The sequence below is a fragment of the Humulus lupulus genome, chromosome 7 (genome assembly GCF_963169125.1).
Source record: "Humulus lupulus chromosome 7, drHumLupu1.1, whole genome shotgun sequence".
Taxonomy (NCBI): domain Eukaryota; kingdom Viridiplantae; phylum Streptophyta; class Magnoliopsida; order Rosales; family Cannabaceae; genus Humulus; species Humulus lupulus.
This window is the reverse complement of record NC_084799.1, coordinates 40,381,543-40,395,264: the sequence shown is the minus strand read 5'-3', so window position 1 is coordinate 40,395,264 and position 13,722 is coordinate 40,381,543. Positions and strand designations below refer to the sequence as shown.

Sequence of the window (13,722 nt, the reverse complement as noted above, 5' to 3'; positions counted from 1 at the left end):
GTGAGGTTTTTACTATGATCTGGCTAGACGCGGATGTCTCCGAGTGAGGACACACTCCAAGGTCTATCCTCGAGGCACAGGTGTCTCAAAGTGAGGCCACGTCTCGAGACCCATTTCCAAGGTGTGGATGTCTCCAAGTAAGGTCACACCCTGAGGACCATTCATGTGGTCCTCTCGCTTTCTTCATTCGCCAATCCCCTAGGTCTAGGATTCTTGTCCTCAGACCTGGAGTAATTGTCAGGTGTCAATTGTCGCAGTTGTGGCCCACCAGAAGATCATCTGACAACTTTTGGGTGAGCCTTAAGTAATGGTGTTGAGATTGTACACTCGACAATCGACATTTCCCACAATGCTGCCTGACAGGGAAAATGTGTGTCGTATCCTGACACTATCACATACATGTTCCCCATGAGGTTGGTAGGCAGCTTTCTAGAAATGGACCCTGTGCAATCCGCTTGGGCCCATGGTCTTTATTAGTGCATCTTTATGTAATTAATTAGTAGTTTACTCCCCAAATAATGGGGAATGATGTATTAATTGTCTATTAAGTACATTAATGATCCATGCCTCTATAGGGCTGGACTATCTCCTTGTAAAGGGTTCAGAATTTTTGCTAGTTAAGCATTGTAAACTCAGAGCAATATATACGTTGCTTGAGACTCCATTGAAGCTTGCTCAAACAAGCTTCAAACTCACTAATACAAAAGACTCGTAGACTATGGACTTTTTTATAGCCTGAACCACGTAAAACTTCTGTATTATTTTCTTCTAGTTTCTTTCAAGTCGTTATATTAGGTTGACAGTGAAAAAAAACAATCAACATTAATATTAGGCCAAACATACCAAATTAGGAAACAAAATTAGATATTTATAAGTAATTTTATTTTATATAAATTAATATTAATATTAATATTAATATTAATTGAAACAAACGGGTAACTACTCGAACTTTTGTTGTAACAACTCTCATATTCATAGGAGAGTCACGATGTAGCAAGGGTGACACTTTTAGTCATAAATGTTGCTAAAATAGTTTGTAATAGATATAAAGTAATTAAATACTCCAGTGGTCATAGTTCAGGTTATTTACGACGGAACCACTATAAATCTTTGTTCTTCATCACTCATTCATCCCTTATGCTAAACTATAGTCATTGTTATCTCAATATTGTCATTGATGAAATCGAACCTCAACAGTAAGTTAAGGCTATTTCTCTATCCCCAATAGTTAGGTCCGAGATGTAAGTTGTGGACTCATACTGAAACGCCCCAAACTCCAGGGACCGTTACGGTGTGCCTTGTAAACAGTGCTAAACTCGCTAACCGAGTCATTTGGCCAAAATCGTGAACTAAGTATGATTAGCGGTTTAAGGATTAAAAACTTTGGTTAAGATGTAACGTTTCACTAGAACGTTTAATATATACATTGGGATCCCGAAAATATAATTTCAGAGTCTATTACAGAAAATATTTACAACAGGCCGTTCTAAGCGGCAAAACAGGGTTCAACCCTAGTTCCACTTTAAACCTCGACCGTGGCGGACGAGCAACTGCATATGTACACCTCATCACCTTTACCTGCACCACGTAGCACCCGTGAGCCGAAGCCCAGCAAGAAAACACAATATAACATGATATAATATCAACAGTAATCATAACAGCCATTCAGGACCAACGGTCCAGAACAGGTAGGTGACAATAGCCCAAAAGTCACAGAAATGGGTACAGCTCCCTCTAGCCATGTGACGATAGGGTCACCAGGGCTTAATTGATAAGTGGTTCCTTCATAAGTTTGATCAGGATAGGTGCATGGTGATAGTCACCAACATAACCATCCTCCCGACTCTAGAGTCTTAACTAAGGACAGCGTCCCCCAGCCATGTGACAAACAGGCACCGGGGTCATATACCTTGGCTGAAATCATCTGGTCTTAGACCAGGTAAACGCTTATAGTTCTCATTGACCTTCCAGTCGGTCCAGCATTAATACCCTATATGAGTCATTCAATGCCAACCTCGATTAGATCTAATCTTCCTTTGGCCCGGTGTTCACAACGCACTGCCACTTCTGATTCTTGGGTCGGTGAAACACGACCAGTGCTCAGCCCGTGGTGAACTTAACTAATAAGTCTCAGCTTCACAGACGGACCTAGCACCATTGTCGATTCTGACCAATAAGCCAGCGCCATACACAGGCAAGCCATGCCACCAAACATATATCACATGTCCAATATCCATTACAAGGCATTCAGCATGCTTACTCAACAAGTATTAACACAATTAGGACCATGCACAAACCCAGAGGCACAGGCTCTGAACAATACCATATTCAGTACTCAAAGCATGTCCTAATCACATGTTTCTCATGCCTCATATGCAATATATCCAACAATCCAACATGCACCAATAACAGCCATGCATGTCACGTTTAATAGTCAACCAACATGCTTCAAGAATAGCCATGCATGTAACACATAATAATCAACCGACGTGCATTAAGAATAACCATGCATGCCACACATAATAACCAACCGACATGCATCAAGAATAACCATGCATGTCACATATACACAGGGTGCAGTTTTCTTACCTCAGATTCGAGCTAGAATGATTTAAAGAACGACCCTTGAGAACGATCAACTTTTAGTTCTTTGGCGGTCACCTAGTTATAACCAAATATAAGATACCACCAATAAAAATGATCAACATAAGTTCCCAAACCAATATCTAGCCTCCGGGATATCAATCCCCACTTAATCGGGTACTAGGTTCAACCCCGAGGCCTAAGGCTTGAATCCCCAAGCTAAAAACACCATTTTGGGCTAAAAGGTCACTAAGGGCCGCGGCCCTCCCCAGCTGCGCCGCGGTGCACCCCCAAACAGAAAGGGGCCTTCCCTGCCAGACGCCAAGGACCGCGGTGCACCACAGCTGTGGTGCGCCGCGGCGTCCAGCCCAGAAAACTCAGCACGCACACCAGAATTTCCCCTGCGTTTTCCCTTAGAACCAGCCCCTCAAACCTGTCTCAAATCACAACTTAACACCCAATTCAACCACCAAACATCCTCTACAACTTACCCCCATCATAACCCAACCAAACACACACAAAAACTCCCCTTGATCCCCACTTTCTACATCAAAAACCATAAGCTAAAAAAACCAAAAGGAAAACAGAGCACAACCTGAATTCCATGGCTAGAACTCACCTCAAACACGATTTAAGTCCTTCCCAATGGCTGAGCTAGGTCTAGAATTCCCAAGCTTAGACTCCCTAGCTTGCTTCCTCAACATGGGCTCTCAAAATTCAAAGAAAAGAGTGAAGGAAAGCTTGTACGGGAAGAAAGGGAGAGAGATGAGGATAGGCTCTGTTTTATTTTCATTCCACAACCTTCTAAAATTCCCAAGGCTGATATAAATCCTTAAGGTCAAAAGACCATAATGCCCTTAAGCCAAATAAATCCCTTTTAAAGCTTCCGAGGGTAAAACCGTCCTTTCCCGCCTATCTCGTTAATTATAATTAACGCTCTCCAATTCCCGCCATTCTCAATATTCCCAAATACCAATAAATCATATCCCATTACCCTTTAATTCCCAATAATGCTCTAATCATTAAATTCACCCCGAGACTCACCCTGAGCCCCGGACTTAAACCCGTTATGACTAGACCAAACACTTACATCTCATGATCGTCTCATGTCGATTAGCTCGAACCAATCAACCTTATAATGTGGCTATATTAATTAATCACAACCATGCACCCAAAATATACAATTACGCCCACAGTGGCCAAATTACCAAAATACCCTTATATTTAACATATGAACCCATATGCATGCATTCACCATCATATAATAATATAATTCAGGTAAACATGCATATAATCATTAAATACCATAATAAATCAATTATGGCCCTCCCGGCCTCCTAATCAAGGTCCTAAACCTTATTAGGAAATTTAGGGCATTACACATACCCACTATAAGCTCATTTAGGTGTATTTTGTTTAAAGCTGAGCTCTGGCCTATCTTTGTGAACATTTCCCAAGAAATGCATTCTAAGCTAACCTCCTCGACCTCGAGCTTGTCAGCTGTGGACTCATTATATTATGGACCAATAAAAAAAATATATCTTATACAGACTACCTAGGAAGTGTGCCACACACAATCCCATTCTAGTCTAATCAGTGCACCATATTGCATTGGTAAGGCCAACTCCAATGAAACGCCAATACGGCATATAAATATATATATTGTTATTCTCTTAAAATGTCTCAAACCTAACATTAAATTATACACCATTTAGCCGTGTGTGAACAATGTCATAGCTTATATCCTGGGCACTGTTCACACGACAAAATACTTTTTTTTTTCTTATTTTAATATATATATCATATCTCTTTTAAAAAATAAATAATAACACTCATAGAAAGAGTGTAAGTATGATTATCCACCGAAAAGTTGTAATTCTCTTGAGGCTTGTGAAACTCAAGAACCCTAGTTCTTTGATCACGGCATTGGGATTCAACATCAATAATAACACTAAGTGGACGTAGGTTGTTACCACATTGTTGGGGCCGAACCACTATAAATCATTTGTGTCATTTCTTTACCATTTGATTCCATTCTTGATTCCTTTGTCGTTAATCTGACTCTGTGTCATTGGTCGAATCGAGGGTCAACATTCTGGTGCTTTCATTACGAGCTTGATCAAAAGCTTTAAGAAAATCAAATGGCAAAGACATCCAAGAAATCTGGACAAACCGCTGGCGCTGCACCATCTCAACCTCCTCCTCCAAATGTGGTTGATAATGAACCACATTTGGAATTCGAAGAGGAAGAATTAGACTCAGAAACACTGAGGGCAACACTGGGGGTGTTGTAGGATGAGTTGGCCAATCTGAAGGCCAATCAGTAGAATGTAGCGGAGACCATGGTACTTCAGCAAAGGGAGATTGAGCGTCAGCACAAGGAGTTGAATGAGCGGTAGGCAGACATGGACCGTCAATAGAGGGATGCCACTGCTGCTCTTGAAGCAGCCATTCAATTAGCTCGAGGACAGGCTGCACCGATCTCTCATCCGGATCAGCCATTAAGTGCACCACCTCAACGGGCTCCCAATCCAAGTCCTCTGCTCCAGATAGCAAGCCCTCAAAGGTCAGAGCAACCACATATGGCTCAAGATGATGTCCCAATTCGGGATCCTGAGCAGCAGCCACCATCTTAAGCTAATCGTGGCAATCCCCATCGCCAGAGGCAGAATAGGGTCGGGCAGCCGCCCCGTAGCCCTAGACGCCAAGGGGACGAAGAGCCAAACCCACCGAGCAGGGGGCAGCGTCCTTCAGACAACAGAAGGATCAACGAGTGAGGCTCTATGGTCAGGGGCCCCCCACGGCATAATAATGCACAGTGACCCAACAACCAGCGCAGGCCTCCCCCTGACGCTCGGGAGATGCCAGCCCGAGGAGGAAACAGCGTGAACAGCCAATCGCGCCATAGTCGGCCACAGTTTAGAGACAACCATGACTATAATGAGGCCGACTCTGACAGGGGGAATGCTAGTTGGAGGGATGAAAGAAGAGGTGGAGACAGAAGCCCCTCACCTAGAAAAACAGGTCGACGAGCCATAACGCTGGGGGGAAATCCCGAAAAAATAACGTCTTTGATCAACTAGGAGTTAGCAAGTAGAGGCGCAAGGATTATGATTTGAGGGATGTGCTCAACGACCATCGTGAGAGGCATGGTAAGTACGCTCCTCCAGCACCGGTCGCCCCAGTGATCCCAGATGCGGTTCAGGCACAAATTGATGCTCTGAACCAGGCAGTGTAGCAGCTGGTCGGGAGTTAAACATCCCACATAGAGTACGACCGAAGGAGAGGCACTCCGTTTGTGAAAAGGATTGCTGTGGCAGAAACCCCAGCAAATTCAAAATGCCAGTACTGCCAAACTTTGATGGGTACGGAGACCCAGTATCTCATGTCAACAAATTTGAGATACAAATGGATATTCAGAAGGTATCGAATGATGCCCTTTGCAGGATCTTCCCCGCTACACTATCTGACACCACCCAGGAGTGGTTCTTTAAATTCCCTCCTGCTAGTATAGTATCCTGGGAGATGTTCGTGAAGGAATTTTATGTACAATTCTATGCGGGTCGCGTAAACCCCACTAAGGCCAACCAGCTGGTCGAGATACGTCAAAAGGAGGGAGAGCCCTTGAAGGAATATGTCCAGCGCTTTATACGAGTAGCAGCTGGAGCCAAAACAGTAGGCAGTGAAGGGAAGATGATGGCCCTAACTGTCGGGGTCAGACGCCATTCTCCCCTCTGGAACAGCCTAAGAAAGAACGGGGTAAAGAGTACCCAGGAGTTCTTGGATCGAGTTGATCGATACATCAAGCACGAAGATGCGATTGCCAATGAGGGCAATCACCTACAGAAGATAAGGGACCGAAAGAATAACTCGCCAAGGCCGCCAATGGGTCGGATAAACCCAATGGCAACGGTAAAGGCAACAGGAATGAAAATGGTGGAAAAAGGGCATGCAATGAGTCGTCAACGTCTGACAATAAGCGCCCCAAAGGCAATAGATATGAGCCGAGATTCACCAACTATACGGACCTTGTCAAAAGTCGAGCAGAGGTCTACCAGGCGACCAGCTCTAATGTTCCTTATAAGCGACACGCACCTATAAGGAAGGATATCTCCAAGAGAGATACAACAAAATTCTGTCATTTTCACAACGACTACGGACATGACTTCAATGAGTGCAACCAATTGAAGGATGAAATTGAGTTCCTGATCAGGCAGGGACATCTAGGGAGATATGTGCGAGCCGCATGAGGGTCTTAGCGAGAGGATCAAGGTGGCAACGAGCAGGCGCCTGCACGCCAACGCTCGCCGCCTTTACAGCCACCTCATGTGGCAGGTACGTGATAACTCTATGGTATAGAGTTATTTTTATTAACTTTGAACTTGATTTTTAGTGAAAAGAGTAATGAATGTGATGTTGTTTGTAAGTTTGATTAGTTTTTATCTTTCTTTTCTAGTTAGTGTACTAATTTAGGAGTCTTTTAAGTTGTTAGTATTAAATGTAATTAATTAATTAATTCTGTTTGTTTTGTTGTTTAGGAAAGGAATTTTTTAATCGCTAAGGGAAAGAAAGAAATCCGAGGCTAAAGAGAACACTAAGCTGGAAATGTTGCTGAATTGCTGGAGAACAAAATGCTATAGCATTTCTGGGTACTGGGAAATGACGTGAACAAAATACCAGCAGGCTTTTCTTCATCTAACTCAGCGCTTATGTGGCAGTCACTTAAAAGTTAGGTCAGCTGGCTGATGTGGATTGGACTAGTGGACCAAAGAGAAGAAAGTGGGCTTTTTAATTAGGGTAAAATGAAAATTGTACCCTAGAGAGGAGGCAACTAAGTACCAGCCACCATCACATTGATTACAACATATAGGAGCTGCCATTAACGTGGAAGAAAAGTTGCAGAAAAAAAAGAGCATGAAGAAGAAGAAGAAAAAGAAGGAAACACAAGGAATTGAATGAGGAAGATAAGGATAAGAAGATCCAACCTACAACACCATCAATCTAGGCTTTGTTCTCATTTCTTCCTTTCTTCTCTATTTTGTATTTTCTTATTTTGCATAGCTATTCTAGCACTCATGGATATTAATTTTCTATTTTGGTTTATGTGTGCTACTTTAGTTATGAGCTAAACTTTTGAGACTTGAATGATCAAAAACCCCTTTTGTCATGTATTTTAAATTTGAATGCATTACTTAAGCTAAATTGTCACTGTTCATTCAAGTGAGCTTCATGTTTATTTACTGTTGTTGTTTGGAAATTAATGGCAGGTTATTAAGCTAGATTTAATACTGGAAAGGTTAAATCCAGTAGTTGGTACTTGAATGATGCAAGAGAACACCCATTTTCTAGGTTGTTCTTAGTAAGTAGAATAGGAATATTTTACTACCTTGCATAACTTTGAGAATTGATGCTTAAATTATGTTCTTGAATCTGATTTAATATAGGAATATATTGGGTTAGATGATAGAACTTATTTCATGAGTTTTGGAAAAATCTCATGGGCTTGTAAGGAATTCTAGTTAACTCTGTGCGTTTTGCTGAAGTAATGCTGTAACAACTGGGCAGATAAAACATAGGGGGGATTTAGCTATTCAAGTCTATCATTCCATAGATACTTTTTCTTGCAGTTAATTTTCCAGCGTTTGTAGCAATATTTTAATCTTGATTCCAGTTTAATCATTTTATTTTAGTTCACAACATCCAATCTATTTATTTTCTTAAAATTCCAAATTATTAAATAATTGGTTTTACATTAAATTTGACTTGCAATCCCTGTGGAGACGATCTTACTTATCACTTTATTACTTGTTTGACGATTGCGTATACTTGCGTATACAATTTTCACAACAAGTTTTTGGCGCCGTTGCCGGGGATTTAAAATTAAATTCTGTTTTATCAACTAATTTGCAATTTATTTCTGTTGTTTTTAAATCTATTTGTTCTGGCTTTATACTTTCAGGTCTATCTAGTGCATGAACAAACAAGACGACTTTGAACTTGCTCCTATTGACCCCGAGATCGAACGTACTTTCAGAAAAAGGAGAAAGGCTCAAAAGGCTAAAAGCCGAGGCACTATGGCTGAACGTGTTGATGATGAGGGGGATGGCCAGCATGTTATTAATCCCATTGTTTTGGTGGATGACAGAGCCAGAGCAATACGGGAATACGCTGCCCCCATGTTTAATGAGCTAAATCCAGGCATTGTGAGGCCAGAAATACAAGCACCTCAATTCGAGCTCAAGCCAGTGATGTTTCAAATGCTCCAAACCGTGGGGCAGTTCAGCGGGATGCCAACGGAGGATCCTCATCTTCACCTCCGTTCATTCTTGGAGGTGAGCGATTCCTTTAAGCTTCAAGGAGTGAGTGAAGAAGCATTAAGGTTGAAGCTATTTCCATTCTCGTTAAGAGACCGAGCTAGATCATGGCTCAACACTTTGCCTCCTGATTTCGTCACAAATTGGAATGATCTAGCTGAGAAATTTCTACAAAAATATTTCCCTCCCACCAGAAATGCAAAATTCAGAAGTGAAATTATGTCTTTCCAGCAACTTGAAGATGAATCTACCAGTGATGCATGGGAGAGATTTAAAGAGCTTTTGCGGAAGTGTCCACACCACGGCATCCCGCACTGTATATAGATGGAGACCATCTATAATGGCCTCAATGCAGCTTCTAGAATGGTGTTAGATGCCTCGGCCAATGGTGCTATTTTGTCCAAGTCTTATAATGAAGCATTCGAAATTTTGGAGAGAATTGCAAGCAACAATTATCAATGGTCCAACACGAGAGCTCCGACAAGTAGGAAAGTGGCAGGGGTTCTTGAAGTAGATGCCTTAACGGCTTTGACAGCTCAAATGGCATCAATGACCAATACTTTGAAAAATATGAGTTTGGGAGGCAACATTCAGCCAGCTGCCGCTATTCAAAGTGGAGACATTTCCTGTGTGTATTGTGGAGATGGGCATATGTTTGAAAACTGCCCTTCCAACCCAGCTGCAGTTTGTTATGTGGGTAACCAGAATTACAACTGCAACAATAGCCCATACTCAAATTTGTATAATCCAGCTTGGAGGCAGCATCTGAATCTGTCTTGGGGGGGTCAAGGAGCAAGTTCCAGCGGAGCGTCTACACAAGGGAAGCAAGCATATCCGCCAGGTTTTTCTCAGCAGCCACGGGCTCAACAACTGCAACACCCTCAAGGCTCTCAATCCAGCTCTTTGGAGAGTCTAATGAGGGACTATATGGCAAAGAATGATGCAGTTATTCAAAGTCAGGCAGCATCCCTTCGTAATCTAGAAATGCAGTTGGGGCAATTAGCCAATGATCTGAAGAATAGGCCCCAAGGTTCCTTGCCTAGTGACACAGAGAATCCGAGGAGAGATGGTAAGGAATATTGTAAGGCAATTAATTTACGAAGTGGAAAAATTCTAGAACATGATGAGGAGAAAACAAAGGGCAGTAGGGAGCCCACTTCAATCCAAACAGAGGGAGAATCTAGTCAAAAATCAGCAAGTGAAGCTATTGAAACTGGCCCAGTTGATACAGCATCGGGTCAGCAATCTGTTCCAGTAAAGACTTTGCACAAGTCGCCCCCACCATTTCCTCAGCGTTTTAGAAAACAGCACCAAGATGGGTAGTTCAGGAAGTTTCTGGATGTACTGAAACAGCTCCATATAAATATTCCCTTAGTGGAAGCATTGGAGCAAATGCCAAATTACGTTAAGTTTCTAAAAGATATTTTGACGAAAAAAAGGAGGCTGGGAGAGTTTGAAACTGTTGCTCTCACAGAAGGTTGTAGTGCCATGTTGAAGAGTAAAATCCCTCCGAAATTGAAGGGTCCTGGTAGTTTTACGATCCCATGTTCTATTGGGGGACGAGATGTAGGAAGGGTATTGTGCGACTTGGGCGCAAGTATTAATCTCATGCCGATGTCTATTTTTAAGAAACTTGGTATTGGTGAAGCACGGCCTACAACTGTGACATTACAGCTGGCAGATAGATCCATGGCCCATCCGGAAGGGAAAATTGAGGATGTGTTAGTACAGGTGGACAAATTTATATTCCCAGCCGATTTCATTATTCTGGATTATGAAGCAGATCGAGAAGTACCAATTATTTTGGGACGGCCGTTTCTTGCTTCGGGTCGAACATTAATCGATGTACAAAATGGTGAACTCACTATGAGGGTGAATGATCAGCAAGTTACATTCAATGTGTTTAATGCCATGAAATTTCCAGATGAAATCGAAGAATGTTCTAGTTTGAATGTGATTGAGACACTTGTGGCTGAGACTTTCAACAAGGAAATTTGCACAGCTGAGTTGGGGGTATAGATTTTTGAAGATGATGAAGACTCTAGCAGTGAAGAAGAATCTCAAGTTACCTGTGTGGAATCATATAAACCAGTCAGAAATTTCAGCAAGTGTTTTGAATCATTAAATCTGTCTGAAGGAAACTTTAAGCCTCCAAAACCGTCCATCCAAGAACCACCGAAGCTGGAATTAAAGCCGCTGCCTAGCCACTTGAAATACGCTTATTTGGGGGACAATGAAACACTTCCAGTAATTATTTCTTCATGTTTAGAGGCTAAAGCTGAGGGTTCTTTGCTGGAATTATTAAAGAAATACAAGAAAGTTGTCGGCTGGACTATGGCTGATATACAAGGTATTAGCCCAACACTGTGTATGCATAAAATCTTGCTGGAATCTGGTTGTAGTAATTCTGTTGAGCAACAAAGGAGGCTGAATCCAGTTATGAAAGACGTTGTCCGAAAAGAAGTGATCAAGTGGCTAGACTATGGTATTATCTACCCTATTTCAGGCAGCTCGTGGGTAAGCCCAGTGCAGTGTGTGCCTAAAAAAGGAAGGGTTACAGTGGTGACGAATGATAACAAGGAGTTGATTCCTACTCGAACGGTGACCGGTTGGAGGGTGTGTATGGATTACAGGAAGCTTAACAAAGCCACACGGAAGGATCATTTTCCGCTACCGTTTATTGATCAAATGTTAGACCGCTTGGCTGGGAAAGAATTTTTCTGTTTTCTTGATGGTTATTCAGGTTATAACCAGATTTCCATAGCCCCGGAACACCAGGAGAAAACCACATTTACTTGCCCCTACGACACGTTCGCCTTTAGAAGGATGTCGTTTGGTTTATGGAACGCACCAACCACCTTTCAAAGGTGTATGATGGCGATCTTTTCCGATATGGCGGAAAGTATTTTGGAAATTTTTATGGACGACTTTTCAGTTTATGGGGATTCTTTTGATACCTGTTTGTCTAATTTGGAGCAGGTTTTATCAAGGTGTGAAGAAACCCACTTAGTCCTCAACTGGGAAAAATGCCATTTTATGGTGAAAGAGGGCATAGTGTTGGGTCATAAAGTATCTAAAAAAGGAATTGAGGTAGATAAAGTGAAGCTGGAAGTAATTGAAAAATTACCACCACCAACGACTGTAAATGGGATAAGAAGCTTTTTGGGACACGCTGGGTTCTATAGGCAGTTTATCAAGGATTTCTCAAAGGTGTCAAAGCCTCTTTGTTCGCTGCTGGAACAAAACCGCCAGTTCGAATTTACTGCTGAGTGTCATGAAGCATTTTTGAAGTTGAAAACAGCTCTAATAACTGCTCCAGTGATCGTAGCTCCCGATTGGTCCTTACCTTTTGAACTCATGTGTGACGCAAGTGATTTTTCTATTGGGGCAGTCCTTGGGCAGCGAAGAGGAAAGATTTTTCACTCAATTTATTATGCCAGTAAGACGTTGATTGATGCTCAAATTAATTACTCCACTACTGAAAAGGAGCTGCTGGCTGTTGTTTTCGCATTTGAAAAATTCAGATCTTATTTAGTGGGCACAAAGGTGATAGTGTACACTGACCATTCAGCAATTAAGTACCTAATAGCCAAGAAAGATTCCAAACCAAGACTAATTTGCTGGGTATTATTGCTGCAAGAATTTGATCTTGAAATCCGCGACCGCAAGGGCACTGAGAACCAAGTGGCTGATCACTTGTCGCGGCTGGAAACAAGCATTGACAGGGAGGTAGAAACACAAATTCAAGACTCATTCCCAGACGAACAGCTGCTGGTTTTAAGCCAGGAAAGTATCCCATGGTACGCTGATGTAGTGAACTATTTAGTAAGTAGATTACAGCCACCTGACTTAAACAAACAGCAGCTCAAAAAGTTCTTCCACGACATCAGATTTTATTACTGGGATGAATCGTACCTTTACAAGCAGTGCCCCGATCGGATAATGAGGCGGTGTGTGCCTGAAACTGAAGTTGCCAGCATTTTAGAACATTGCCATTCAGCCCCATATGGTGGCCATTTCGGTGGACAGCGGACAGCAGCTAAAGTGTTCCAATCCGGATATTATTGGCCATCCATTTTTAAAGACGCCCATGAGTTCGCTAAGAAGTGTGATCGCTGCCAGCGTGTGGGAAACATTTCAGCCAGAAACGAAATGCCTTTGAACTGTATTTTGGAAGTTGAGTTATTTGACGTATGGGGAATCGACTTTATGGGGCCATTCCCATAGTCATTTGGAAATCTGTATATTTTGGTGGCTGTCGACTATGTGTCAAAATGGGTGGAGGCAGTGGCAAGCCCCACAAATGACTCTAAAGTGGTGATGAAGTTTTTACATAAACATGTGTTCGCACGTTTTGGGACTCCAAGAGCTTTGATCAGTGACGAAGGAACCCATTTTGTCAACAAAATATGGGCTGCTTTGTTAGCCAAATACAGTGGCAAGCACAAGATCGCCACCGCTTACCACCCTCCAACAAACGGGCAAGCGGAAATCTCCAACAGAGAGATAAAGGGAATTTTGGAGAAGGTGGTAAATTCTAGTCGGAAGGACTGGTCACAGTGGTTAAATGATGCTCTTTGGGCATATAGAACAGCTTTCAAAACCCCATTGGGTATGTCACCATATCGCCTAGTCTATGGGAAGGCTTGTCATTTTCCCGTGGAATTGGAGCACAAGGCATTTTGGGCATTGAAGAAGTTGAATATGGATCTTTTAGCTGCTGGAGAAGCAAGAAAAATGCAGTTGAATGAGCTGGAAGAGCTGCGAATATTTGCCTATGAAAATGCCAAGCTGTACAAAGAAAAGACTAAGCGGTGGCATGACC

At 42.3% G+C, this 13,722-nt stretch overlaps 2 protein-coding genes and 1 non-coding gene across 3 annotated transcripts; 2 read left to right on the top strand and 1 right to left on the bottom strand.

Annotated features, from left to right (window-relative positions):
- Positions 1-9,098: 9,098 nt before the first annotated feature.
- Positions 9,099-9,205, bottom strand: LOC133793220 (small nucleolar RNA R71). The gene has a single exon (XR_009874675.1). It is a non-coding gene; the product is annotated as a small nucleolar RNA R71 (small nucleolar RNA).
- Positions 9,206-9,221: 16 nt separating this feature from the next.
- On the top strand, positions 9,222-10,220 carry LOC133791614 (uncharacterized). Its single transcript, XM_062229534.1, has one exon. It carries the CDS (start codon positions 9,222-9,224, stop codon positions 10,218-10,220), a length of 999 nt encoding a protein of 332 aa, XP_062085518.1.
- A 69-nt stretch (positions 10,221-10,289) lies between these two features.
- LOC133791613 (uncharacterized) lies at positions 10,290-10,916 on the top strand. Its single transcript, XM_062229533.1, has one exon. It carries the CDS (start codon positions 10,290-10,292, stop codon positions 10,914-10,916), a length of 627 nt encoding a protein of 208 aa, XP_062085517.1.
- The last annotated feature ends 2,806 nt before the right edge of the window (positions 10,917-13,722 follow it).